The 27,681-nt window shown below is 44.0% G+C and overlaps 1 protein-coding gene across 1 annotated transcript in view; it reads right to left on the bottom strand.

The window, feature by feature from the left end:
* ABCA12 (ATP binding cassette subfamily A member 12) overlaps positions 1–24,000 on the bottom strand; it is a gene marked incomplete at both ends in the record, with an annotated part of 86,882 nt that extends 62,882 nt beyond the window's left edge. Inside the window, 5 exons of the mRNA XM_082001738.1 lie at positions 51–160; positions 1,588–1,676; positions 4,282–4,429; positions 19,601–19,694; positions 23,932–24,000. Of these exons, the coding sequence (XP_081857864.1) occupies positions 51–160; positions 1,588–1,676; positions 4,282–4,429; positions 19,601–19,694; positions 23,932–24,000 (510 nt within the window). The remainder of the gene's footprint in view (positions 1–50; positions 161–1,587; positions 1,677–4,281; positions 4,430–19,600; positions 19,695–23,931) is intronic.
* Between the last annotated feature and the right edge of the window lie 3,681 nt (positions 24,001–27,681).

Here is a 27,681-nt window from a genome sequence, read left to right on the forward strand (position 1 = left end):
TGACTATACATAAATGCTCACACTCAGCTATTACGCAAATACAAACCTACCTTCCCAAAATTGAGGATTTTGTTGAACATGTTGATGCTGGAAGTCAAGTTGGATGGTGATGAAATATTCTGAAGCCTTTTTTCTCCATGAGATACCAAATCCCCCAATGCTGCAATAACAGTTTGAAACACTGTATTTTACTTAATGTCTTTTAACCTCTTTGCTACATTCAAACCATGACACAGGACAGCTGACTACAGCTTTGGGCATGCCATCATTATTAATCTGTTTCCAAAGGTACAGCCAACAGCATCTAGTAATTACTTAAGTTTTTTTCTGATGTAATTAAATCCTGGATTACATTATTTCCTTCTGTAACTTCTTTTTTTTTTTTAAATTAAATGCATTTAACGATCTGCTTGCAGGTCAACTTTAATTTCTACCTCTTTTCTCCAGTCCCGCAGCTCCTCCATGCAGGAAGAGAGATGGGTAGCCTTACAAGGAAGCCCACATCAGCTCATGCGGCTAGCCCTGTAAGGGAGAACTCTCCAGGTGTCTTTGGCACCAGTGGGTGGTACTCGTTATTCAGATACAGCTCCAACACAGATCTGGAGCACCGCTGCCCACTATACACAGTGGCACACTGCCAGGTGCCCAGATGACGCACACCAAAGCCAACACTTGCACTGAGCTACGCTCTCGAACAACACAGCTCACTGAAACCGAAGGAGCTATGCCAGTTTACACCAGCAGAAGCTATGACCCATGATTTTTATTTTTTAAATAAGATGTAGAACTGAGTTCCTCCTTGACCATCCGTGGCCAACATGAGTTGATAGTTCCTATAACTGTTAATTTATTTTATTTTTTTTCCTCCATGCCGCTGCGTTCAGTCCCTTTCACATTCTGCCTTTTTCTGCCTGTACACCAAAGAGTGAGTGCATTGGCAGGAATGCTAATTGGAACAGTGAATGGCTGGAGCAAAACAGTCACAGAATGCAAATGTGTAATCATTCATTTGATCGTGAGCTCCCTGGAGAAAGCACTATTCATCATGATGGCTTGTGGATAGTACTAGCCATTACCATCAATAAATAATAATTCTAATGATTTTTCTGGAAAATTTAAACCCGAAAGTTTCTTCAGGAAAGAGAATCACATCAGAGGAGAACATCACCAACAATAAATATCTACTATGGCACTGAAGAAGACTTATTCACTGTATAACTGTGAATAAGAAATACATTTGAAAAAAATCATAAGCTGTTTATGGACAATTTGTGAGCAGTAAAAGGGCAATATTCCATAAATGGCCAGGTCTTTAATTAATGTCCAAACAGTCTGCAATCTCACATTGCTCCTGTGAAGCACAACAATTTAATCATGGTTTCTTGGCCAAATTCCAAAAGTCTTTTCTACAGACAGTTACTTGTAATTATTCCCAAGAATTTACACTAATATCATGGCCATGGTCATGTGCCTGGATAGAACACATAAATCATGTTAGCAGTGCTCTAAGAATTGCATCTCTGTCCAGAGAGCTTCAAAAGATCAGCCTTTAAAGACCTGAACTTTGCACAGCAGCGAATAACCTACCCAGCGAAGCATTCCTGCTTTTAGGAACCTCTGCACTCCATGGTGATGGATGGTTGTCCTTGGCCACACTGGATGAGCTCCTCCGCTTACTGGGGAAAGGAAGGAAAAAACACCTGTAATAACTCAGAGTGTCTTATGATTAAGCTTACGCTTAACTACTGCACAACTCAGAACGGTCTATAGCTGGATTTCAGGGCAGGTGTGTTGAAATCTGGGTTGTGCAAAAGTCTGGTTCCTTCCAGAGGCCTGGCATGTATTTTGGAGAAGCACACTGCAGTGCCTTCAGAGACAGAACAGATGGAAGGGACTCCATCCATGCCTGCTCTGCAGGGACACCAAGGACAGGCAAGGCTTAACTTATGTATTTGATCTAATCTTAAACAAATGCCCACTTCTGGAAAGAAGGCCTCGTTGTATCAAGTCCTACTCTGTCCTCCACCAACATATGTTCAGCAGAAGAAACAGTGCAGAGCTTCATGGCACTGTTAATGACACTCAGACTGAACAGAGAGGCCTTGATGTAAGCTGGAACAGCTCTAAGCTACAACAGCAGGTTGCATGCCTCTACCAAGAAATCCTTCAAGACATCAGGGATTTATTTCACTCTTCCCAAAAATTTCACTACAGGGGAAAAGAAAGGGTGTAAGATGTTGGTGTTGAGCTCAGTCTTTGTACTTAGTTCCCTTTTATTCAGGGAAATCTCAAGCGACTGTATCTTGCACTCCTTGGTAAATGCTTCTAAGGGACAGAATCAAAGATGAGAACCTTGCCCATTTTCTCTGCTGGCCACTGGCAAGACACAGTTTTAGGGCAACTTATAAAACAGTTTAATAAAAGCTTCACTGAGTTGCACAATGGGAGAGGAATAAAACAGTCTGGATTAGCTGAATATTACAAACTCTAGTATATTACATAATAATATATCCAGACAGTGAAGGGTCACAGCTCAAATACTGTGCCTTTTTGACAAACTCACCCATAGCGATTTTGCTTCTGAGGCAGAGCTGCATCTATTCATGTCGGCTTCTGGAGCTTACCCCAACCAGACAACCTCCTATTGAGGTTTTATATTCTGCTCTATCGTGCTAGTTTTGCTGTGGCTACTTAATAGTTGGTGTTTTTTCGTGGAGAATAAAATGTATTTCTAAGGCTGACATTGACCACAGATACTGTATGATACTTCACACAACCAACTTCTAGCATCTATAGTGGTCAAGGTGTTTATTAATGAGTCATGTGACTTGAGCTATAGTTTGGCCAAATCCTTTTATTTTCAGTTGGCAGGAAAAAACAGTTATTTCCTAAACAGCTGTACAGAAACCAAAAACAGAAAGCAAGGAGGATTTGCAGCTATTGAAATCCATGGAAGACCTCCAACTTTGGCACTAGAAGTTCCCATTTCTGCATTTCAATACCCCAAATTAACCATTGTTTAAGATGCCCAGGGAAAAAACAATGATACTGAGGAAACGAGTAAACAGCTGTGAATCCAGGCATCCAGTCTCTGTACAGCTCTGCCTTCTTCTGCTGTGTGACCTTGAATTTGATTAGGATTCACCTTGCGTAATTTCAGTCATCCACACATTTAGTCACCCAAACTCCTTCTAATCAACAGAGAGATCCTGAACACTGACATGGCCCAGAAAATGCCCGACTCTCTGCACTAAGGAGAACCCTTGAGAAGCCACCAACCCCAGGATTCCCCATCATGCCTGATGGGTTCTCTGGTGGAAGGCATGGGGCCCCCACCTTCACTCTTCAGACTCTCAAGCTCTGGCCAAAGGGGATTTGAGGCTTTGACATAGCCACTATGGAGCAGCCTCTCAACTGAAAGCAAAGATGAGCAACCAGGGACCATGGGAGATGCTCATATTTTCAGCTCTCCATTAACCAGTCTCAGTGTAGTATGTTCACCAAGGGTGTGCCAGAACTGGGCAGCCAAGATGTAGAAACAACGCTGGCTGGCAGGTCTAAAAGCAAATGCTACTTGGCTTCAGCTGGAACATCAATGAAATTGAAATGCCTCCACTGAACATTTCAATTTCAACACACTGACATTCCAACAAAACATGCCCAGCCAGCTTCACACTGCAGATCTACATGCTTTTGTGGGCAAAAATTATTTCTTCATTTTCATCTGTTTCCTGATACGTTTGATGGCTTTTAGAGAGGATACCCATTCTGTTGGCACCTGAAGGATCTACTGAAAGAGCAATTGTTCCAGAACAGGTGTACCTCAAACTAGAGCTGTTGGGGAACATTTGACACTTCCACCCAAAGCATCCTGAACGCATCACCCCAGTGGCAGGTCAGCACACTGGGCTGCTCTTGGTACAAGTCTTATCCACAGATACCCTGCAGGACCTGACCCACAATCATGCAAAAAAAAGTTTCTTTGCTCTGATCTGGGTGAGCAGAAGTATTTTTCTCAGGGAGTAAAATTATCTTCTACTATCAAGCCTGGATCAGCTGACTCATTACAGCTGCCCTAATATGGACATTTTAAAGCATCCCATGTTGTAGCCCACATTCTCATTTCTAAGTGTTCAGATATCTGAAACTGTATCTGTTATAACAGATATCTAAGATATCTGGACAGACTTGCACATACACATATGCATGGCTGCTCCCTCCATCTCAAAGCGAGTTTTGCATTACAGCTTGTAACACCCAGCTATATTCAGACTCCCTTACAGTCTGAGCGATGAGATGTCATTAAGTCTTGGCAGCAGATCTTCTGGTGTGTATGGTGTGCCTTTACATCTGGCGTCTGAATCACACAGCACGGTTTGCAGGAACGGGAAGAAGCCTGCACTAGGAAGGTTTCGGGGTGCAAGATAACCTGGAAGAAGGAAGAGAAAGAAAATGCCATTATTACGATGTGGACGTACACTGTTTTGCCTTGTGTTTCTATCAGTATGTGCTATTTTCTCTTCCTAAACCATGGGCTTGATTCTCAGTTTCACTGCAGCTCTTTTACTCTATCCTGGCACCACTATCAGCCAAATCCCCCTAGAAGCCCCTTCTCAACACTGACAAAGCCATGAAAGGCTATTTAATAGGAAAAAGAGTCAAGCTGTTTGTCTATAAAATACCCGTTGGTCCTGAAGCAACTGCAGATTTCCCCACTCTGCTGCAAAATGCAAGAAACAGGCAAGAAATGACAAAAGCACCCTAGGTTTATGATATCCTAATTCCACCTTTAAAAAATAAAATAAAAGCAGGCACATGGCCAGAAGGACCCATAAGAGCATGTTCTCTAAGGCTTGGCTGGATCAGTTTCTATGCAACGCCACAAGCTTCGGTTTCAAGCCAGGTTGTTAAAACAGGGCTCTGTCTCAACTTTTACCACAGGAAGGGGCAACGGATCCAGGACCAGAGAACCTCCTTTGCTTTTTGTGCAGACCTGCCCAGGGGAGGGAGAGGAGCAGTCTATCAGCACCACCGTGTCTCCTGCCATCTCAGAGCAGCTCCTGTACCATCTGCTTGGTGACCTGTGATGCTGGTAGCCACCGCTGAGGGGTGAGATATATGTTGCTGTCTCCCATTTCTGCAAACACAGAATAGACCTAAGCAATTAGAGACTTCAGTATTTCAGGTGCCACTTGCCCCGTACTGCTTACTGCCAAGCCTGCAGAGTTCACCGGCTGCTTTTCCTCTCAGTGACAAACGCTCTAATAAATCTCAAAAGTCTTTTGCTGGATCACAGCAACATATTATTTAAAATAATCATTTGGAAAATTACCTGGCAAAGGACACTGCTATTATTTCTACTATGGAAAGGAGCCAGATTTACAAAAGGCCCGCAGGCAGGCTTGTGGTAATTGATTACCTTGCTCTTTAGTCTCCAAAGATGACCTGTGACTCTCATCCAGGCACAGCTTTATCTCCAACCCCTCCAACAAGGACACTGTACTACATTTGTACTGCGTTAATTAATTACGGCAGTGGTCAAAAAACCCAGATGTTCCCAAAGGGAACGACAGTGCTAGGTGGAGTACATGGCTGTTGGTCTCTGTGAAGGAGACTTGACTTTCCTGAGCTTTCCTCAGCACAGTTGGTCACAGCCTATGAGTATGCACAGCATTTTTTGGGTCAAAATGCAAAAGCTCATGGTTTAACATGGGAGTTCCTGCTGTTGCAGGCCAGATAGCAAGCGGCACAGAAGATTGCTGAGACCTGCAGAATCAAAGGCATCCGTTTTGAGTGTGTTGTGATTCTCTTGTATACCTCAAGCAGAGAAGTGCCCTAGAAAATTAAAGGGGATACCCTGTCAGAGGAGAAGGCTACCTGCTGTGGGAAGCTGCCCCAACACTCATTGCATCCCCAGGCCACCGGGAGTTACACAGCAGGCTGAGCCAGCTCCTGGTAATCACAGAGCACCAAGGAGAGTAAAAGATCTCTCTTGTCCCTACAGGCAGTGCTTCTGGTGTTGGGGCCAAAGGACCAAACATACACCACTCTAAAGGTTTTGAAGTGTAATTGTCTCCTGCCCACGAGGGAAACTTTAGAGTAGGGCATTTAATCTGGAAGCATCCTCGTGTGAATATCCCTGCTGTGTCTGGGACGTTTGCCCTTTGAGATCACCAATTACAAGCCTGCAAAATGGCGTTTTGCACACGCTGGCATTTTTCCTCTCATCTTTCTTCTGATCTCCCCCACCTTCATTCCCATGCAGGAAAATGATTCACAGCCCAATCCAAAAATGCACACCACAGGCCTCACTTTATCAGTGTCTCTGCCAAAAGGCAGCCTCAAAGACCTGGGAAGCCAAGAGGTTCAGGATGGAAAGCATGACCACAATGAAGACAGACAGGTAGGAGCTAGGAGAGAAACAGCTACACCCTCCACAGCCATCCACATCTACCAATGACAACCAGGGCCAGGAACTAAGCTCGTGTCTCTTAGGAGACCTGGAGCAGCTAAAGCTGTGTAACTCTGAATTGGACAGCAAGTGAGGAACACAAGGATGGGGCTAGGAGCTTCGGGAGCACTGTTCTTCTCTGGAGAGATGTGAGGAGCTTACAGAGCTTATTATGCAAGAGATCCTGCTGAATTCAGAGCAAAACAATTCCTTGAGATCTAAGTAGCAATAACAGATTTTAAAATTGGGCTCAAAGGTGGTACACTTCGAACTAAGTGGCCAATTAAACAACCAGTTGCTGTATCAGAAGCGAGGTGTACAGTATAAGAACAAGGTGAAGATATGAGCTCTTTTCTTTTGAAGCAGCAGCCTGAAAAAGAGAGACAGGAATTCATGACCTGAAGTTTGCAAGTGCTGCTACTCATGGTGGTGACATGATGCCTGTGAAGACATCACTGGCCCAATGTGATAGATATTCAGTGGAGCTCTGCCAACTTGCATCAGATGCTGAGCAGTTTGCTGGCACGTGGTTACAAGCATGGGGCCTGACCCATCACTGAGTCACTGCAGGCATGAACTGGTGTAACCCCATGATGCTCTTGGCACAAAAGCAGTGGAGATGCCAGAGAGGACTCTTCTGGAAGAGGCCTGGACTCTGACAGCAGTTAGAGAATTAAGGAAGTTTTTTATGACAGACCACAACACTGAAAAATCTGAAATGTCTGGGCCAAATTCATATTTGGTGTTAAGTTAGACTTACGCTGGTTCTTAACCCTGAGTATCTAGCACAACCATGCTCTGTGTCAAGCACACAAATAACACACAGGCTTATACATCAGGCTTATACAACAATGAATTGTTACATTGGCTCTGCTGTCTGCATTGATGAGATCTCCACCAACTCCAAAGAAAGCTTAAAGACCTGATTCAGAGGCAGGCACCTGTCCACAGACACCTAGCACTGGGAGATGAATCCCACCCCTGCTTTCTCGCGTGGCAAGCTGATGGTGCTGAAGAAGATACACCGTGCATGTTGCCTTCTTTATGCACCGTCCCCACCAAGCCAAGAACAGGGTGGCCAGGCTGTCTGTCCTTCAGGGTCACAGAGGCCGACAAATTAATTTAACAGAGGTTGAGCAGCGCAGCCACAGGAAGCCCAGCTCTGACTATGCTGCCTCTGGCCGGTGCGCCCAAGATCAGAGCAGAGCCAGAGTGTAAGGCATCGTGCAGGAAGCATAGCTGATTTGGGTGTCCAAACCCCAGACAAACACAGTGTAGCTTCAGAGCTCTTTCCTGTAACTCCCTCTCACCCTGCAAATGAAGGAATTTACTGATGAGAAGGTGAGTCAAGAGATTAATGTGCTCCCTGCTCCATCCTCCCACCCTCCATCCACTTGCTCGTGAGGTAAGGAGACATGACTCCACAGAGCCACACAGGCTGCTCTGCCCACACATACAAATTCATTACCTGTGTTGGCCTGTACACAACTGCAAGAACAGCCGGGAAGGAAGCTGGCTCCTGACTCCTTTATACACTTCAGGACGTGTTTGTAACTACCTGTCCCTCCCTTGGCTGAGATCTATCCAACATGTCAACTACATTAGTACACAACATAAGCACTAGCTATGAAACATTATTGAAGGAAAGTTGCAAACACTCTGCAAATTTTAAAGGACAATATTTTGATAGGGATAGTTTTGCAATCTGAAATGTAACACATCACCATTAGTGACTTTTGAAGTATTTCTATTGTTGGGAATCCTTTCAGTCTTCCACATGCTGCAGAAGGCAGCTCCTCCCACCAAAGTCTGTGGCAATGCCATATCCAAGGAATATGGATTTCCCTATCCCTGGAGTCCCCAACGTTATGATGCCATGTCACACAATACAGCAGATCCACAACACATGACATCATTCTTTGTTCCCCCCACTGCTGTTAGCTTTAAACCTCTTAATTTCCTAAAACTACAATTACCTTTGGAGGGTCTCACTACACTGCCTATAAGCCAAGAGGGGGAGATCACTACACCCACTGCTGCCCCAAGTCTGAGCTGAGAGCCCACCCTACCATAATTCTTGTCAAATTGACTTGACTGCAACCAAAACCTGAGCCCAGATCTGTATCCTGTTAGTAAAGACTGACTTCTGTGTTTGCCAGCAGCAGAATCCCAAGTGCAGAGGCTTTTGCTGTCCCCTCTCACTGACAGCTTTGATTTTCTGTCACCATTGAGAGAAGGGCACCGAATCTGAAGAAAACAAGACAGGCATCCCAAAGGGCAGAGAGGCCAAGAGCTCAGTGCTACATGGGCTGGTTGGTTCTCCCTGCTCAGTAGCATCTAGCTAGGCCAGCCACATCTCTAAGAGCTGAAAAGAAATAAGGGATGCACAGCAGTAATAATAAATACAAGATACATATAATAAACAAACACATGCCACTGGAAATTCTGGCATTTCCACATTTGCTTTCATTTGGAATACAATGAAAAAAATTAATTTCTTTTACTTCCCTGAATGTTGTAGATTCCAACATACTTCCCCTTCAACACGAGCAAAGCATTTTGTTTTCTTCAGGTAAAGGTGCTTGGTGTAATAATGATGAAAAATGTCAGGGTAATAATAAATGTCATACAAGAAAGATGAAAATTACTATTTCACTACGATCTATAAGATTAATTGAAATTGACCAAAATGTTTAAATCTAAATGGACCATCTTTTACTTTGCCACATTGATTTTGCTGCTTTCATCACACAGAGGTTTCAAGCATTTGCATTTGCTGAGTCCAACCACTCACTTCAAGGTACTGGGCGTTTCAGCAGACCGCAGGCACAGTGCTGTCAGCGCAGCCCCCAATGTCACCCCCTTCAGCCTGAGGCAGGAAGCCTGCCTGCCCCAAAGAAGGCAAGTGCTGGGAGGATAGCAGCCATTATTACCCATACCTGAGCAAAGGAAAGTAAATATGTCGTATTTTCAGGTTATCGCTTCTTCTATTTATTGTTACTGCTGTGCATGGAACACGGGTATAAAGAGGGGGTTGGATTAGATGACCTTTAAAGGTCCCTTCCAATCCAAAGATTCATGATTCTATGCAGGACCATGTCCACGTTCAGTACAGGTCACACTCTGGTTTACATCAGCCAGTGGTCTCGTGTAAACTAGAAACCCATTCACTCAGTGTGCTGCTAAGCACCTTCCTTTCCCTCAGTTCCCCAGCCTCAGCTCTGCTCCTCTGAGAGATGCTAACTATACTGCAGCCCCATCACTTGAACATGCAAATCCCCTTAAATATAATGGAGCTACACAGACCATACCTTTTGCTTTCAAAATATCACCCATGCATTTCTTCTGCCTTTTCTGCCCACACCGTATTTCTGGTTTCAGGGCTTCTTACCTAGCTCTGCCATCCATCCTGCAAAACCAGACAAAATCTATATTCCATTTTATTAATATCAAAGTTACGGGGTTTCCACTATGAATAGCTACTTCTTAAACACATTTACATACATTAACTGTATTTTCTTCCTCCTTTACCATTAATTTAAAAGGCATGCTGAGTTTTTCTGTTTTCTATCCACCCGTAGTTTGGTGTCATATCACTACCACTCCTTGAGCATGAAAAAATTCTCTTGGCTTCAGATTTCACACACTCTGATATTGCATATACCTTATGCATTAAGTCCTTCCATAGTTCATAAAAAATCCATACAAATATCAACTCCCCCACTAGTGAATTAGAGGCATTAATGAGCAAATTACTTCATTAGCAAGTATTGTGTTTAATTGAAAATGCATTCAATCATTGCTAAATCATTCAAAGAGACTTAATAACTGGGACTCTTCAGCAAAGAAAAAGATGGCCAAAAAGTGGTTTGACTGATAGAGAAATAAATAAAACAATGATCAGCAATGAAAAGCGTGAGTAAATGATTACCCCTCGCAACACAGGGACAAAGAAACACAATGAGATCATGAGGTAGCAGGCAAAAGGGACAGAAAATACCTTTTTTAACAAACACCAAAATGTTGTGGAACTCAATGCCACAGGGTGGTGTATGCTGAAAAGTCGACATTAATTTAAAAGAAGAATTAGACAAATTCACAGAGATAGATTTGTCACTGGCTACTAAATACGATCACTTGGATTCAACCTCTTCAGCTTCTGGCTGAAGAAACCTTAAACCTTCTAATATTTTTGTAGTAAAAACACTCTGTGCTTTGCATTCCTACGTGCTTTCTCAATGACCCCTGAGCAGCAGCAGGGGATCTAACCAGAGTGGCAATTCTGACTGTTTATCAGCTGGGACTTATATTTACCTAAGAAGTCACAAAACATATAATAAAAACATTTACTGCTACCGTGATCTCCTCCCAACTTTCTAAGCAAAATGTTTAACTATATTGTGTACACCCAACCTTCTCACTTCTTTTCTAGTCTTTCCCATAGTCACACAGCATTACTTTAAACTTTGCTATGTTAAGCAGTCAAAAAGAAAAACATGCCTGCTTTATGACATGATGGCAATATTGTTTCTCTTCAACCACATGCACTGCCTATTTCCAGCTTTGTTCACATCTATTTATCAATAACAACTTAAGCTGCCTATTTTTTGTAGAAAGCTTTATGATAACGCTAGGACTTTTGATGTCTCTCCAAAAACTAAACCTGATCACCAAATCTATGGGATAAAATTAATTTTGAAGCAGTTTTTGCACACATGGAGAATGGTCCAAATAGCCAGCTGGCTTATCCCTTATCTATGAAAACAGAATATTTAATTGCCATGGCACTTGTATTGCTGTGACATTGAGACATTCATGCACTCTGAAACTCACATCTGACCTTGAAGCTGGAGAACGGGACCTGCGTGTTCCTAGTTACCCGAGGTCTTTAGTGGGAGCAGGACCAGGAAGCAAGTGCCAGCTGAGACTTTCCTTTACCTTTTTCACACCTACAAGATCAATGCCTATACCAGTCCCATGCTTGTTGCACGAAAAAAAAAAGAAAAAGAAAACAAGAAAAAAAAAAAAAGGAGGACAAGGACAGAAGGACAGTAAGTGTTACAGTTCCTGGCAGTACAGCCCAAACTTTGTTTGGTGTATCCGAAGCCCATAGCACAGTAGTGATTAGCCATACCGATATTAATGGGATTACTCATTTAACCTGTCCTGAAGGACTTCAGGTTAAACACATACTTAAAAGCTATGCTGGATCAGAACTAATGGTTTGGTATTGCACTGTCCCTACGCTGTTGCCTTTCATATCACAAAACTGATTTTTAAAACCACTCTGGAGCTAGCAAGTGATTTCTTTCACCCTATTTTTGGCCAGCCAGCAGAACTGTCATTTACCTCTGCAATTTTACCTGTTGAGTGGACAGCACTGAAAGAAGAGATTCCCTGAGCTCACTCCAAAGTTGCAAGACACCAAACAGCCTCAATATCTATCGTAGCAGAGTAATTTTTGTTCCTCTGTGAGCCTCCGTCACTGCTGTGTGTTAGGACAGGTTCGTGCTGCAAGGGGGCACGCAGGATGCTCAGATACACATGGTACAACATACTGCTACCTGCGCACGCCAGCACAGGTCCGGATGGCACACAGCGCGGGGAAACCTGCTCCACACGTTAATTATGACGATCTGGTGTTAGTCCAAGTCTCACTGTCCCTGGAGCACACACATTTCCTCCCTGCCTTACTACCATGCTCTAAGCAGTCATCCTTGGTCCCCTTTCCCTCAGTTCTAATTTGATTTTTTTTTATTTCCCCCCAAAAAATCATCCTGTTGTGATAGGACAAAGGCTAATGGCTTTAAACTAAAAGAAGGTATAAGGAGGCAATTTTTCCCAAGGAGGTTGGCAAAAAGCTGGCACAGGTTGCCCAGAAAGGTGGGAGATGCCCCATCCCTGGAAACATTCCAGGTCAGGCTGGATGGGGCTCTGAGCAACCTGATCTAGTTGAAGATGTCCCTGCTCACTGCAGGGGGGGCGGACTAGATGGCCTTAAAAGGTCCCTTCCAACCCAAACTATTCTATGATCATTAGGTAACAAAAAGATGTTGTGAGCAGCTATTACACATACATCAGTTCACCTGTGTACCACACAGCCTACCCTGATTTGCAAGTCATACACCCATTCCTCAGCTCACTATTTTTTGAATCAAAAGCTCAGCAGGACCCCAGATAACTCCATTCAACCCCCCAGACACCTAGTGTGGCTGGGCGAGATTCGAGAGCTTGCATTTTCCACTTTTACAGCCATAGCATCCTTGCTTTCTCGAGTGTCCCAATAACATGATGTCCTCTGTTGTCTGCCTACGACAGTGAGATTGAAGCAGCAGACAACTCACTACAAGACTCCTCCCTGTGTTGGTGGCTTCAATGGAGGAAGCATTTCATTGCCTAATTCTTCCCTCGAGCATTTCAGGCTCTGCAAGACGACCAGCCCAGAGCAGACAGCATCTACTTCCACACTTATTAAGGTTAGGCAAGCTAGTTTTGCTCGCCCACAGACCTTCACCTTCCACCCCTTTATTTAATAAATTAAAAATCAGCACTTGAATTTGAATGCATTGAGTTCACGTACTGATCAGGGAGATAGACCACAAAGACCAGAAAGCATAAAAATTGCAAAGGAGTGAGAGAAAAAGCCCGTATAAAGGGAAGAGAAAGAACCCAAAACCAAACCCCAAACTAGACACAAAGAACAAAGGAGGGGAGATGGAAACCTTCTAAGAGGTATTGCAAATTCAGGTCAAGATGGGGAAATGACAGAGCTGATGTCTGCATCGCAGGGCAGAGCTGATGGGGAGGGATCGCACTGGAGGCTGACTACATTGTGGAAGGATGCTCCATCGCCTGAAGCACAAACACACCAAGAGAGAGTGGGAACTGTACACTAGCCCTTTTCCTGCAGGCCTTTTTTAAGCAATATTTAATGCAGACAAGGCTAACTTGGCCCTGTTGTAATACAGCCACGTTGCTGTTGACTGTATAAACAGCAGGGCACCATTTCCCAGCAAGAAGTTGAAACCTAAATGCTTATATCCATATCTAAACTCTTGAAAAAAAAATCTGCTCAAAAGCTGCATTTGCTAAACCAATGTCTTTCAATGCTGAGTGCCTCCAGGCAGTCTCCAGAGTCCAGGTTTAGATTCTTTAAACAAAAGTGACCTCCTTTCCAGAAACACAGACATGAACAACTGCTGACTTCAGTCCAAGCCAAACTGCTAAGCACCTTTGGAAAAATACTTTTGCACTTCTAGGTCCCAGATCTGGATTCAGATGCTTCAGGAAGTCAATTAGAATTAAGTGACTGCCCCAAGGCCCTGTTGTAATTCAGTTGGGAGGAAGAAAATACTGGTAACTCAGGAGTTCCCGTCTCCAACTCTAAACATCCTTCAGTCACACCTCACAAGGCGGAAGAGTCTGTAGAAAGAAATGGAGGCATTATAAACGTCACAGCGCTCTGTTTAGGCTATGGGTCTTGAAGCAAAGTAGAAGCTTGGGCAAGTTGCAGGGAACTGTATGGCTAGGTACTGCTTATGTAAGGAGATCAATGCATACGTCTATTCCAGCAAACGTGGGGGTAATTAATATAATTCATACCCCCCTTCAGCACTGTTTCAATGAAGCAGAGCATTATATGGCAGTCTGCTCCCTGGCACAACAGCAGCACCACAAAATGAAACAAAACAGAGCTCACACCAAAGCAGAGAGGGACCTGATGAGGCCATTTGCTAAGCACACTGCAGTTAAGCACAGACAAAAATCTGGTGGTGGGTTGTCTAGAAGAGAGGAGAAAACAGACAGAAAAGAAGGGGAGGAAAATGAAGGAATGTAAAAGAACAAGGAGTGGGGCTGCTCCACCACAGGCAAAAGGAGGAGAGCTGGAAGTCTGAAGCATGCTTGTCTGCATACAGAGTAGGTTGAAGGTGGATTACGCCTTGCATAAATACCCACATAACTTCTCCAAATGAACAGAGTGGCCTGTGTAGCTGAGCCACTATCTCAACTCCCTGTAATTAGCATAGGAACCTATTAATTTTTCCACACTACTGGGGAAAGAGATGACTTCAGGTCCCTCCAACTATGAAGCAAACTCCTCTAAAGTACAAGAATCTTTTCAGAGCTTTCTCATCTCCAGGATGAGAGAAGGATAGTGCCATGACCCACCTTACTCCATGCCATCTGCCCTCACATGTGGCAGCCACAGCCATCACTCATATTGAGAATCAACCCAGCTCAAGGTCTTTCTGTTAACTGTGGGACAAAGTTAGTTTAAAGGTTTCTGCATCAAAGCAACATGCTGGGATTGAGGCAGGAACTCTGAGAGCTACAAGTGGTTTGAGGTCCCTAGTTACAGAGACCCACAGGGCAGGAGCCCCCTGAACTCATCACCAGCACACTGCTGCAACAGGCAGCAGGGCAGAGACACAGGGTGTGTCTCTGGGTGTGTATTAGGCATGATAAGGATGGAGGGCGATGGGCACTGCCTGCCATGCGCTTGGCAGAACAGACACCTCGCACCCGTCACAACCAGCTGCCTTATTCCCTTTCCCAGGGGTATGGCAAAGGGGATACTACCTGCATTTATCCTTTTCTTCTAAGCTATACAGAGCATCCTGCCTCTTTTTCTGACACTGCCCTGACCAGGGTAACGCACGCCTCAGTTACCTCTAACATGGTAATTGTGCTCAGCACAGAAGTCACAGGAAAGCTCTGTCCACAGGTACAAGAAGCCACAGCCTCTCTCCTAAGGCATCTTAGATCTGTGCTCTGTGATTCATACCGACTTTTCCAGCCAATTCTGGACCTGTTCAAATCCTAGCTCCTGATCACAGTAAGACTGAATGGCGTATAGGTCAGGGACCCTCCTATCCTGGGCCCTCTCCCAGGAGCACTGGAGCCAAGAATGAGAGCAGACTACGAATATCTGCTCCCAGGTAGTGTTGTGCCACGCAGCTCTGGCTCTAAACTACACCTAAACAGCTAGGCCGATACTGGCAAACAGTCTAGTACTCAACTATTACAATATTCCCCCAGAATATTGTCTGCAAAGAGCAGCCTTGCTTAGCACCCTGCTCCTAAGTCTATCACAAATACCTCCCACTGAATGCAACACATCCTTCAGGCATCTTCACGGGGGTGATGAAATCTAGGTGGAAATTCTGGGCAGAGGTGAAGGGTAAGATACGCTTCACTGAGAAGAGTTTGGGCAACAAATTCCCTGGCAGAAAGAATTTGGTGTATTTTAAGATCAGACCCAAAAAGCACAGCTTCTTTCCATCAAGAAGGATAAATATCTGTGACTGAGGCATGGCTTTTGCAGCCCACTAGCTGTCCCTTGGAAAGCCATGGGGAGCTGAGCCCTGGGTCTAACACGAGAGGTTTCTACTGCATCTTCTCCATAGCACTAAAGAGCGGGGTTTCTGAATGAGTGGACAACTAACCACACCCAAGGGAGCTTCTACAGAGAATAATGATGAGGTCAAACTGACATGAGGGGAGAGAAGGAGAACAGAAAAGGAAGAAAGCGGGCGGGGAGGGTGTGACAGGGTGTGACAGTGCTAGTTAAAGCAAGGAGTGTAATTGGGCTTCTCTGTAGACTGAGTGGGTTGAGCCCTGAGGGACAGATTGTATCTCATACACAATTCCCATACCTTGCAAAAACCTGTAGTGATGGAAAGGGACTCTGTCCCTGCTCACTCTAGAAAACAGGTGATACAGGCACAAAAAACTGGAAGATACCAAACCCAGCTCACTGGCGTTCACACTGTAAGCTTCCAATCCAGAGCTTCCTATTCCACACGTATGCCGCAAAACAGACCCCAATACCTTCTAGCAAATACAAGGCCTGTAATAAAAAAGTTAAAAGCCACAACTGCTATGTGCATAGTAAGTTGGAAGGGGATTTTGTGTGGCTAGACTCCCAGATCATCACAGGGACCGGGTATGCAGAGAAAGAGAAATCTCTTTTTAATTTCTCCTGACAATAATCTCCACTGACCTGGAAATACATAATCAAACAGATGCCTGGAAGAAAGAAGAGAGGTGGGCTTTTTTCCCTTCTTAGAAACTAGATGCTTTAGTTGTGAAGAAAATTATATATCAGATTAATTTCAGCTCCTTGTTTTCCTCAGTTCTTAGTTTTTCTGTGAGCATCCTCTTGACTAGTGACATTTATTTGGCATGTCATTTCCCTTCACAGTCTGGCACAAGCTCCCATTGCATTAGGTGCTACATAACATAATTCAAAGCAAGCAACCTGCTCTCGCAGGAAGCTCTTGCCACTTGCTCATTCTTGACTGACATTTGCTGGCTAATTTCTCTACATAATCCTCAACCTATTGAATGTGTATTAGACATCCTTCAGAAGAACCTACTGTCTTGAATTTCAGCTGTTTTAATTGAGCAAATAGATTTAATGATATTTCTGTGGCCCTGGATACACGAGATAAGCTTACAGAGTGAGATCTTCTGCGGGGTTATCTCTAAGGCTTCAAAACTCAGCATCATTCAGTTTATCTGAATAAGCTATTCTGTCTCTGTGCCATTGATTCTGTGCTTCCTGACTTTTGTCTACCTGGAATAATCTCTTGACAGCAGAACTGGAAAACAGCTTCTTGTTCACTACTTAACGATTGTGTCTTTTAAGGCAGGCACTGGAACTCAGCATAAATTGGATTTTATTGCTGTTCAAAATGAACAAAAACCCGCTCCTGTAATAGTTTTCCTAGATGTGTCCACCCGCATTTTTTTTCCTATCAGAAAAGAAAGTTCCCAAATTATTTCTCTTTTGCTTTTCAAGCAAAAAGTTGATACATTTTCCCAGTTGTCAAAAAAAGAGGGTAATTGTCAAGTGGCTATTCTTATTTAACTGGAAAAGCAGCAGAAACTGGCTGTTTGATGAGTTGGTTAACGTTCTTCTCCATCCCCTTGGGGTTCTTAGATGGTCTCTGAACATCTGGATCACAAGAATACACCACAACCATTATTTTCCAGCATAAAACCTCTCTTGCAAAAGAAAGTTCCTGTCATCCACTTCTAAGAGAGACAGACACCTACTCACAGACTTGTCCCAAAATAGAATTCATCTATGGAAGGGAACTAGTCCAAAGATACTGCCCAGTCTTCCCCTTTCCTGCAAAACACAACCGATGGAGCTACTTGCTGCTCCTGAGAATGTTCGTTCCAATCCATTAATTCAGAGATGCAACTAGCCAGAGCAAACATACTCCAAATAAAGATACATTCAAACTAATAGCCATGTAGAGTAAAAAAAATAAATATTTTACCATCCAGCGGGCTCTCTTGACATTCATCTTATCTGATTTATCAGAGACAGGAAGTACAACTGATGGAGCAGCGTGGGCGGACTGCCATTTCCACACTTGGCAAAATCTGGGGTTTTCACAAAGTACAGCATGTCCTGTCTTGCCTGCTCCAACTGGTTCAAGGCAATTTGGGAGAACTTAAAAATATGTAACATGCCTAAAGAGGCCTTCAGCTGACAGCAGATAGGCTTGGGGTTAAAAGACTACACTAACACACCAAGATTGTCCTTCTCCATTAAACACTTACTGTGATACTTTCAGATAGTCACTTACTCTGGCTATCCATCCCTGTCTACAACCCTTTAGTCAGATTAGGCTGCAAGCTCTCTGGGACAAGGGCTATCCTAATTGTATATCCAGCATTTGTCACAATGTGGCCCCTTCTCACATACCATACAGAAACAAAGACTTTCTAGTTAGAGAATCACACATGTCACTGGGTCAAACATTTCCAGTGCACAAACACGTCATCATGTACAGACGCTTCACAACCGTATTTTACACATCTGATAGCTACAAACTCTGGAAGCCAACTGCTTGTCCTCACTGCTGTCAGAGTCTGTCTCCGCTCCCCCTGCATCAGTCTCCTTGCCCCAAATATAAAAATCCAACATTGCCCATGCCAGGGCTTTGTTCTTGTCAAGTCGATGACAGCCTGATGCAGGTCATCCATGGTAGCATTTCTCCCATGGATCAGATGTTACCCTGTTCTGGGAAACTATAGCTCTAACAGCTCTCAGCACAGCACATGGATGTGATTCAGCAGACTAGATGTGCAACATGAAGCAAGGATCTCACGTACACTTTCAGGATCGCTGCAATAAGGGCAAGGAATCTCCCTAATGATAACAGAGTGCAGCTCCATGATTGATTTCTCCCAACCCAGAGGTAGGCCATCACTGAAAAGAGGGACCTAGCCCCTTCACCCACTCCTCTATGCTCCCTTGGGACTACACTTGTGAAGCCACAGAAAGCAGAATCAGGGATTTGATCCAACTCAAAAGTAACACTTTGGAAGGGAAAAAGATTTCCAACTGGATAAAATCCTTGCTCTGTTTGACCATATAACTTCAAGAACAAGTGTGGCCAGGGTTGGGGGCATGCCTCTTCTGATGGTGATAAGGACTCACTAAACCAGTGTAAGTTTCTTAGCGCGGGTTTAAGCACACCCATGCTCTGAGATATACACATGTTCTCCTGACCCAGGAAGGAAGGCTTGCAAGCAAAAGTGACCTTGTATAAACTCTTCACCCATTTAACCACCACCAACTCTTCACCCACCCAAACTGCTGCTCTTCAACTTGCTAGAAAGGGCTCTTGTAAACCATCAGGTCACAGGAGCCAAAAAAGTTACCACTCTTCAGCTGAGCCTTAGTAGCAAGCTGCCTGTCGCACACACAAGGTAAAAATCTTTCACATTGACCAACCTCATGTTTGTTACCTCACCTTCATAACCCTACTTAAAGCCTATGCCCTTACTCATTTTACTGAGTAAGATCTCCCCCAGCTGCCCTCTTGTCCCTCAATTTATCGTGTAAATTTATATTGCTGTCTGCAACAGCAATATCTGAGTGCATCTTGATGAGACAGTTCTTTAAAGTTGTTTTCTAATTATAAAACTAATATGAAAAATACATAAAGAGAAACAACCTCAGAGGAACACAGGCATTTTATTTACAGCATGCTGCATCCCAGGAAATCTCCACTGGAAACTACAAAGAACCAAATTTATAAAAGTAACAAAACACATCAAATTAACACATCAGTCACTGAAATGAGAACTAAATCCCAAAGACAACAAAACAAACAAGTTACTTACAGTTTGGTTGTGGTTCTGGAGGGAATTTGAGACGGATAATGGCCAAGATTATGAACACAACCACAGGCCAGGAAATTAAAATGAACGACCATACCTATAAAACAGTAATGAAAATATATCGGTTACGTTTGTTGTATTGATGTGTCTCAGAGCTTGTCTGGAATGCACAAGCATTATCCCAAATGAGTTATAGGATGTACTGTAAATCACACCTGTCTTGGTATGCATAGTATTAAAACCCAAGTATTATCTATGCAGGAAAGAAAAACTACGTAAGATTTCAAGAGCAAATAACAAGCCTGAAAATAACACAAGCCTTCCTGTGTTTCAGTTTGGCTGATAATTATGGGGGACAGTGTTTACACAGCTTTGAGACACTGCTATGCAATAGCAAAAGCACGCTGAGAAGTACAAGACTTTTGGACGCACTGATCGCAAGATAAAAGAGCTAAGGTGTGAAAGGTTGGTTTCACTTTCAGTGAATGGCACTGCTCAAACGATGCATAAAGATGGCTTCGATTTGATTATACCTCAAAATTAAAGTATTTGACAAGTGAATTGACAAGCCTACAGCATTTTTTTTTTTCCAAAAAAGTTTTACTGTTCTTTACAAACAGTAGTTCAGCCTTGCAGTAGAGCTGAAAGAAAGGATTTTCACAGTAGTTATTTAAAAGATGCGGAACTCGAGCACGCTGTAGGAAGGAGTTTATGGAGTGGTGTAACCAGTCAGCTGGAGGAGTCACATTCAAACATCAATCACCAGGATCCCTCATATTGAGCTTCTGACCCCAGCAACCTAACTCCTTGGCCATTTCCAGGCTGTAGCAGTTCATATAGATGAGCTGAGATGGAAAAGAAATGACAAAATTGGCTTAGTACAGTGGAGAAAACATGACTATTTATAGAGCTCTTGCCTCTGACATGAGGGTTGACCATTTCAATGGACGAGAATGAAGAAAATACAGTCTGCTAAGCATCTAGTGTAGTAAACCAATCTAGGTAGGAGGCCCAAAGTTACTCTTAAAGCTACAAGCCTCGGAGTTTTGTAAGCTAGGAAAATACAATTATTCAAATAATCAACTGCTTTTGCACTAGCTGGCTAGCTTGCTACCATGCTTACTGGATTAGAGTTTTCCACCCATCAGTAGTTAAGCTCAAACTACTCTGCGCTGCAAAACTGCTGTGCTATCTTCACGCCAATTTTTGAAACTATGATGTCTTTCTTCAAAATAATCCCATTTTTCATTGTTGTGTTGCTATTTTTTTCAGATCAGCACATATTACCCAAAACTGTTTTTCCAAAGTAATTCCAAGCCCATAACAGTGTTTTCATTTCCTGTAACACTTACTGGAACATAAAGCCAGCCAGCCAGACAAACAAATCCTGGAGAGCAATTCAGCTTAAAGATGGTTGCTTTAGAGCAACTCCATCCCTATCATCTCTGATGAGATGACACAGCCATGAAAGTAGGGGCCAGATTCATGCCCCAAAATAAGTAACTGACAGACATCAAATCACAAGGTACCTCCCACACATCCCTTGAGAGGGTACTCCTAGGATTTCAGCATTCAGCAACCTTTTAGCTTTTACAGACAGTACTCTTCCTGTCTTTTATATATACACTGCCATTTATAACAAGATTCATCACTGAAGCTAACATCTTTTTATAATTTTTATATCACGTTTTCCCTATAATCAGTCCACAAACACACTGTTTAACTCTGATTCATTCACATGCAAATGGTATTATCAACCCATCCTCCTTATTTAGTACCACGGAGGCTAAAATAAAATTATGGGGTAACAGCACAGAAACTGGTATTAGTCAGAGGCTGTCTGAAGGAACGGCAAGAGGTCTGTCATATTCTTGGGGGAAGAAATGAACACTGATTGTCTCTACTCAGGGAAATCTTTGTAGCTCCCCATTTGGAGCTAAAATGGTGCTTTTACTCCCCACTTCGCAGACAGCTGTCCCCTTAATATCTTCTGTCCTTTGACTTAATTGGATGTAATAGTAGCTGGGTACATCAGCTGCAACATAGCAGCATTCCCACTCTCCCAGGCATTTCTAGTTAACAGAAACAAGACAACCACCTTGGCCAAACGGATTGCAGGTGGAACATGTTGACTTGAAAGGAGCCATAACCAACCTCAATTTGGCTCTTGGGACATTAAGCACTGTGCTGTGATGTAGGTTGCATAATCCTTTGGTTGCTGGATTATTCCACTGCTAAAAGAAGATTTAATTGCTCAGACCTTACTCTCTGGACACAGGCACATTTTCTCTCCATCCTGCCTCTGTTTAAGTAACCAAGCTGCCTACAAGTGACAGATGGAAAGCAACCAAGTGCAAGCAGCACAGATTTCTCCAGTTCCTCTTAGAATGCAGACCAAACCTTGCTCCTGAGAAAGCTGCCTCCTAAACTCATGACCATTCCTTTCTCAGCAGGAGTAACCTGTATTGAAGCACTCCCTGGCCATGGATGGAGAGCTTCAGCTGATTTCAACACATGGACTTTCAAGCAAGCTGTAGCTCTCCCCCTGCTGCACAGGTAGAGGCTGTCTGTCCAGGGGCTCTGCAGAGACTTCACAGAGGAAATAAAGCGTAAAGCAAAAGGCAGTAGCAAATGTGTTTGCCAGTCCTGGAGAAGCTGATAAACAGAGCAGGAAAAGTCCTTGAGTCTGCCGCAGGAGGATGGGGGCTGCCTGGTGTCAGACCATTCCGGGACATACCAGTCAGCCCCAGTGAGGGCAGCCAACACCACTGCAGCAGCAGGAACCACCTTCCCAGGTTGTTAGAAACTGAGAAGCACAACAGAACACTTGCCTTGCAAAACAAGCACACTGAAAAAAAAAAGCTTTCTAAAAGCCTGGTCTGTAACCGAAGTCAGATTACACAGGTTAAAAAACACAAGCAGGAGGACAGACAAATCAGGATGTGTTTGGGAGAAGAGATCTGGGTTTAGGTCCTCACACCCTCTCCAGACTGAGCAAGCTCCCTCATTTGGAGCTAGCTTGGGAAAAGGGGAGGATTGGAGGGAATGCCTGCTATATAATAATCAGTAGTGGCCAGATTTTTATTTTGATTGACATTTCAATTCTACATAATTGGTATTTCAACTCCACAAGAAACAAGAATTAGAGCAAGTAAGACTATATGGTCAGAAGTACACATAGGGCTTAGGTTAGCATTTACTCTGGGTACACAAGAGCTGAAAGAGACCCAAGCTGTCTGCTTTTAACAAGGCTGTTAACAACTTCTCTTGAGAAATTACAGGTAATTTATTGGGATTTCTCTGCATCTCAGAAAAAGTCTCCTGTATCCTTAGCACCAGCAAAGGATACGCTACTGTAAGGTGCACAGCATGTCTACAGCTCCTATAGAGCATCACACAGAGTCAAATGAACTCAGCACCTCTCTGAATCAGGCTCCAAAACTGAGAGGCAGGACAAGGCAGGCAAGAATGGACCTTGCAGTAGCGTGCTGTGATATAAGGCCTTTTGCTCCATCCTCATATCACACCCTCCATAGCCCTTTCTCTTCTGTCAGCATTTTCTGCCCCTGCCAAGGCTTCCATTCAACCAAAAAGTTTTAAAACCATCACATTTAGATTACTAGCAAGAGGATAGGCTGCAATACAAGTCCATGAACTGCAGCATGCTTCTGCTGAAATTACACTGCAGCTCTACTGAAACCAGCCTGGGACAAAACTACTGAACAGACGTTGCCTGGACAAGCAATGCCACCCAAAGGAACGTTAGCCTCCTTGATGCTGCTGCAGTCCAGATTGTTCTCTGGACATTGTTGGTAATGGTTTGTCTTTTGGAAAGAAAGACTATTTGGAGTGTTTGATTTGCAACACACTGTACTGCACTGGAAATCTGTCCTACCCGCATCTCTCAGAGCTACTTTTTTCTTTGTCCATCCTTTCAGATGGCTTTATATAAGAGCACCCACCACCACCCCCAAATCCCAGGGACTCGCTGGAGGCTGTACACAGTCTGTGGGGTCTGCTCACATAGGAGCAGGTACAGAACTGCAGCCTTAATTGAAGTTTGTGCATGAGTTCATTTGCAGAGACCACTGCCTCGAGGAAACAGTGGCATCCGTGGTACTCAGTCTAGACTCCTGAGCCCTCATGCATGAGCTCCAATGCAAGGCTCACCTTCACTTCTATGCTATTCCCTTCCTTCCCTCTGCCTCTGTCACCAGCCTTCAAAATATTTCTATTTTAATACTGTGACCTTCCTCTCCTGCAGTGCCTCCCTCACTCCTCAGCTCCTGTGATCTCCAGGTCCCTTTCCTCTACTACTTTGTTTCCACACTCACCGGCTGCCTCTTGACACTCAGCCAGTTCTTCCACAGCAGGATCCTCAAGTGCTGAGAGAGCGCAGCCATCCTTGGCTGACCCAACCAAAAGCGAAGGGGCTGCGTATTCTTCCTCCCCAAGATTAGGAGGCAAAAGCGGAGGCTCTAACCCAAACGGGCATCCGGTGTCCAATATCCAGGCCCCTGCCGCTTCCCCACAGCATAGCTCTGAAGCAGTTACTTCATCCACTTGTGGCTGCTGTACTCCCAGTAACTGTAGCTCTTGTCCTCACAGCAATAGCTGCTAGCAAATTCAACAGGTTATTCTTCTCCAGGCAGGCAGGCAGGCGCAGCAGCCTGCCTCCACTTGTGTTAATTACAATATCCAGCCTCTCCTGGCTGCTCGGTGTTCAAGCCCTAACCGATAAAATGGACAGCATTCCAAAAAGATGCTTCTGCTTAAACAAAAGGTGATGCATGCCTCCTCCTCCTCGTGATGAAACTACCTGCCTGCCCACACACCGCTTCTGCTGGAGAGCTGTCATCAACAGCAAGGAGTTAGGCTGCTTGCCAGGCCAGTCTGACTTCCCTGAGTTCACAGGGAACAGCTGGGAAGAAGAAAGCATCCACAGCCACAGCATGTGGCTTTGTAGCATTGCTGATTTGGAATTAGGGTGTTTTTTGTGTTTTGTTTTGGGTTTTGGGGTTTTTTTTTAATACTTTCAAATGTCTCAAACCTACCCATCCAGGAAAACTAAGGAATAAAAAAAAAAAAAGTAAAAATGAAAGTCCCAGCAACTAATCTAATTGCTCAGCTTCCTGCATCTTCCCGTTCCTCTGGGAGATCAGTCCTGGGGTTCTCACTGATTCAATGTATCACATCAAATCCACTGGGAATGGGATTACAGGATCAGACTCCACAAAGTTTTCAGAGCACTAGTGTAGCTCGAACACTGTTGTTATTCAACTGATCATTGAATTTTTCAAGCTAGGCTAAGATATCTAAAAAAATCAGCTAGAAATAAAAGGAAAGAGTAAACTGCAGGTACAGAGGGAAGCAGTGACAGCAGAGGGGACTGCTCATTGCACCAAGGACTATAACAAATCTGAGTTTTGAAATCAGATACAGACTTGTTTGATGAGGTCTGGTCATCCAGCAGAGCTTTGGTCCCACTCAGGAGAGTAGCATGTAGACTCAAGTATTCCATCTGCCAACACCAAGATCATCCTCAAAGTACCTAAGCAAGCCATGGAAGACTTCACTGCTCTCAGCATATTTTCATGAGATCAAAAAAGATTCTCCTACATCGCATTTCTTCCAGCCACAAACTAACTTTGTGCCTCAGAAATGAAAACCATCTTGAACGAGTCCTTACCAGGCTTCACCCAGGGACAAAAGTGGAGGCGGCATCTCTGCCATCCAGAATGATCTTGGAGCAGAGGAGCTTTGATCTAAGGGTTGCAAAAAGCGCCGAGTGAGAGTAAGTGAGAAGGGAAGAGAGAGATGTGGTACTCAGTGAAGAGAAATAGCTTTCTCTGGACTGGTTAGGAAATACTTCAAAGGTGAGAACAGCAACAGAGATGGAGCAGTCCCTGGCCCACATACCTTCAGTCTAAATAGATTTGACATTCCAATGGCAGGAGTGGAGCTGGAGCTAAAATGAGCCTAAAAGGCTTGCTTGGTATAGTTTTGATAGTGATGGGAAGAAACCCAAATATCTAACCTCCCAGCCCTACATTCACATTTGTTTCTACCAAATGTCCTTAGGAGAGAGAAGGATCTCGTTTGGGTCTGTGAGCAGAGAACAAGCACTGCTCCTCAGGACACTGTTCTAGTTCAGCCACATGTAAGTGGCACAGCCGAATTCATTGCATTTCATCCAAACACCATTTGCAAACTTGATTCACTTCCTCTTTGGCACTGAAAAATGAAATCCAAATATAGATAATTCTGCTCTGAGGGGTAAGAGAGAAGAAATTTATCATTTCACCATTCACTGCTTTGCCAAGGTCTTCTAAGGCAAGCATCTGATTGCTGCTTTTTGGTATTCAGTCAAACAACTGTTTCAAAAGAACACTGTGATTTGGATAATAATTTTCCCAAGCAAATGCACATCCTTACTTCCTTTGTGAACTGAGTCAACAAACATTCCCCTTGGGAAGTACCCAAAGGGTAATTTGTTCAAGTTCACCACTGTAAAACCAGAATAACTCAACGTCAATTGGCTCTCAAAGTGCCTGCACTCAACTCCCCAAACACCATACTGTTCCAGTTTGAGAACGCAAGATGAGAACTTTATTAAGCCATTATACCTTTTTGCTTTTTAATTCCTTTACTTAACAATTCCTGCAGATGGCACAGGAGGCTGTGCAACTACATGGCCACTCCTGGACAAAGTGACCAGAGCAGATGTCCCAGTGACAATGCAAATGTGCATACAGGCAGAGGGGGAGAGAAAGGAAAGGCCAAATTCTTCCTTCTCCCAATAAATCCTCAGTTGGTTTATTCCTCTGGTTGAAGAACTAGCGCTCTTCTGGGCTGAGGGGCAAATCGCTGGTTCAGATCACAGGGAAGAAAAGCAGAGTTTGCTTCTGTGACCATGAAGCTGCGTGAGGAAACCCTCAGGGGAGCTCTAACTGTGATTTCCTTTAATGTAGGTCTTTAGAGACATGATTCATCACATGTACTGCAGTGGTGGCCATGGCTCACAATGCCATGCAGGGGCTGTAACCTCCAGGGCAAAAAGACTCTCCCCATGGACCAAGAACTCACAAACTCTGGGACCTTCCCTTGGGACATTCTTTCAGGTAGAAGAGTTTTTACTTCAGTAATGATGAATGCACTCATGCTTCCCAGGTGTGCTGAGTTACCTCTATGAGAAATGAAAGCTTAGGGAAGTGATGCAAGACAGAATTGGTAAGAGAAGAGGATAAAGTCCATGAGTGAACAATCTGCAAGAGTGCTGAAAACATGCTTGCAGGAGGACATGCCTTTATGGGTCCTGCTGTATCAGGGCCAGCAGCCCTGTGTGCTATAGGCAAGGGAGGAATCCACAAACAGAGAAAACCGTCCTGTGGAACAACTGCTGCAGAGGGCTGCACCGGGAGTGCGAGGGGCTCTCTCCAGATCTAAAGCACTGGGAGGGTGAGAAGAAATGGCCAACCTTACAGTTAGTGTTTCACTAGTTGCTTGGGCAAAACAACAGGTCCACACACCAGAAAGCTAACAGTACCATAAAACGCAAGAAGCTGTCTGCTCATCAACACTCTTGGCTTGGTTTTAAACACAGGGGTAGCTGGAACAAATTTGACAAGGCATAATATTCACCCCCTTGAAGTCAGTGCCAAACAAGAAAGAAAAAACCTATTCTGCTGGCTACCAGGAAAAAAACCCAAACAAAACACTAATCTTGCAGTGGCTGTGTATGCTACAACTAACCCGCAGCAGAGACTCCCAGAGGCACACAGGCAAACAGTGGTTAGGAGCCCTCCGGGGCCCGGAGGAGGAGAGACCACACCAGCAGTGACTGAAGAAGCATAACCAGATTAACTACCATGCCAGAGAAATACATGCAAAGCAGAATGAACCGAAGGAGATCTGCAAGGGAAGCGATGGGGTAATGCCGTGACTCATGAAGAGGCAGGACTCTGAATTTGGTACTTTCCTCTTACAGAGTTTGCAATGTCTTTAGTTACTGAATTTAGCTCAGGAGCAAGTCCAGACTGTGCAACAGATGGGCTTTCCTCATGGCTTGTGTAAGCTAATATTGA

The sequence above is a fragment of the Phaethon aethereus genome (assembly GCF_964289735.1).
Source record: "Phaethon aethereus genome assembly, chromosome: 6".
NCBI lineage: Eukaryota > Metazoa > Chordata > Aves > Phaethontiformes > Phaethontidae > Phaethon > Phaethon aethereus.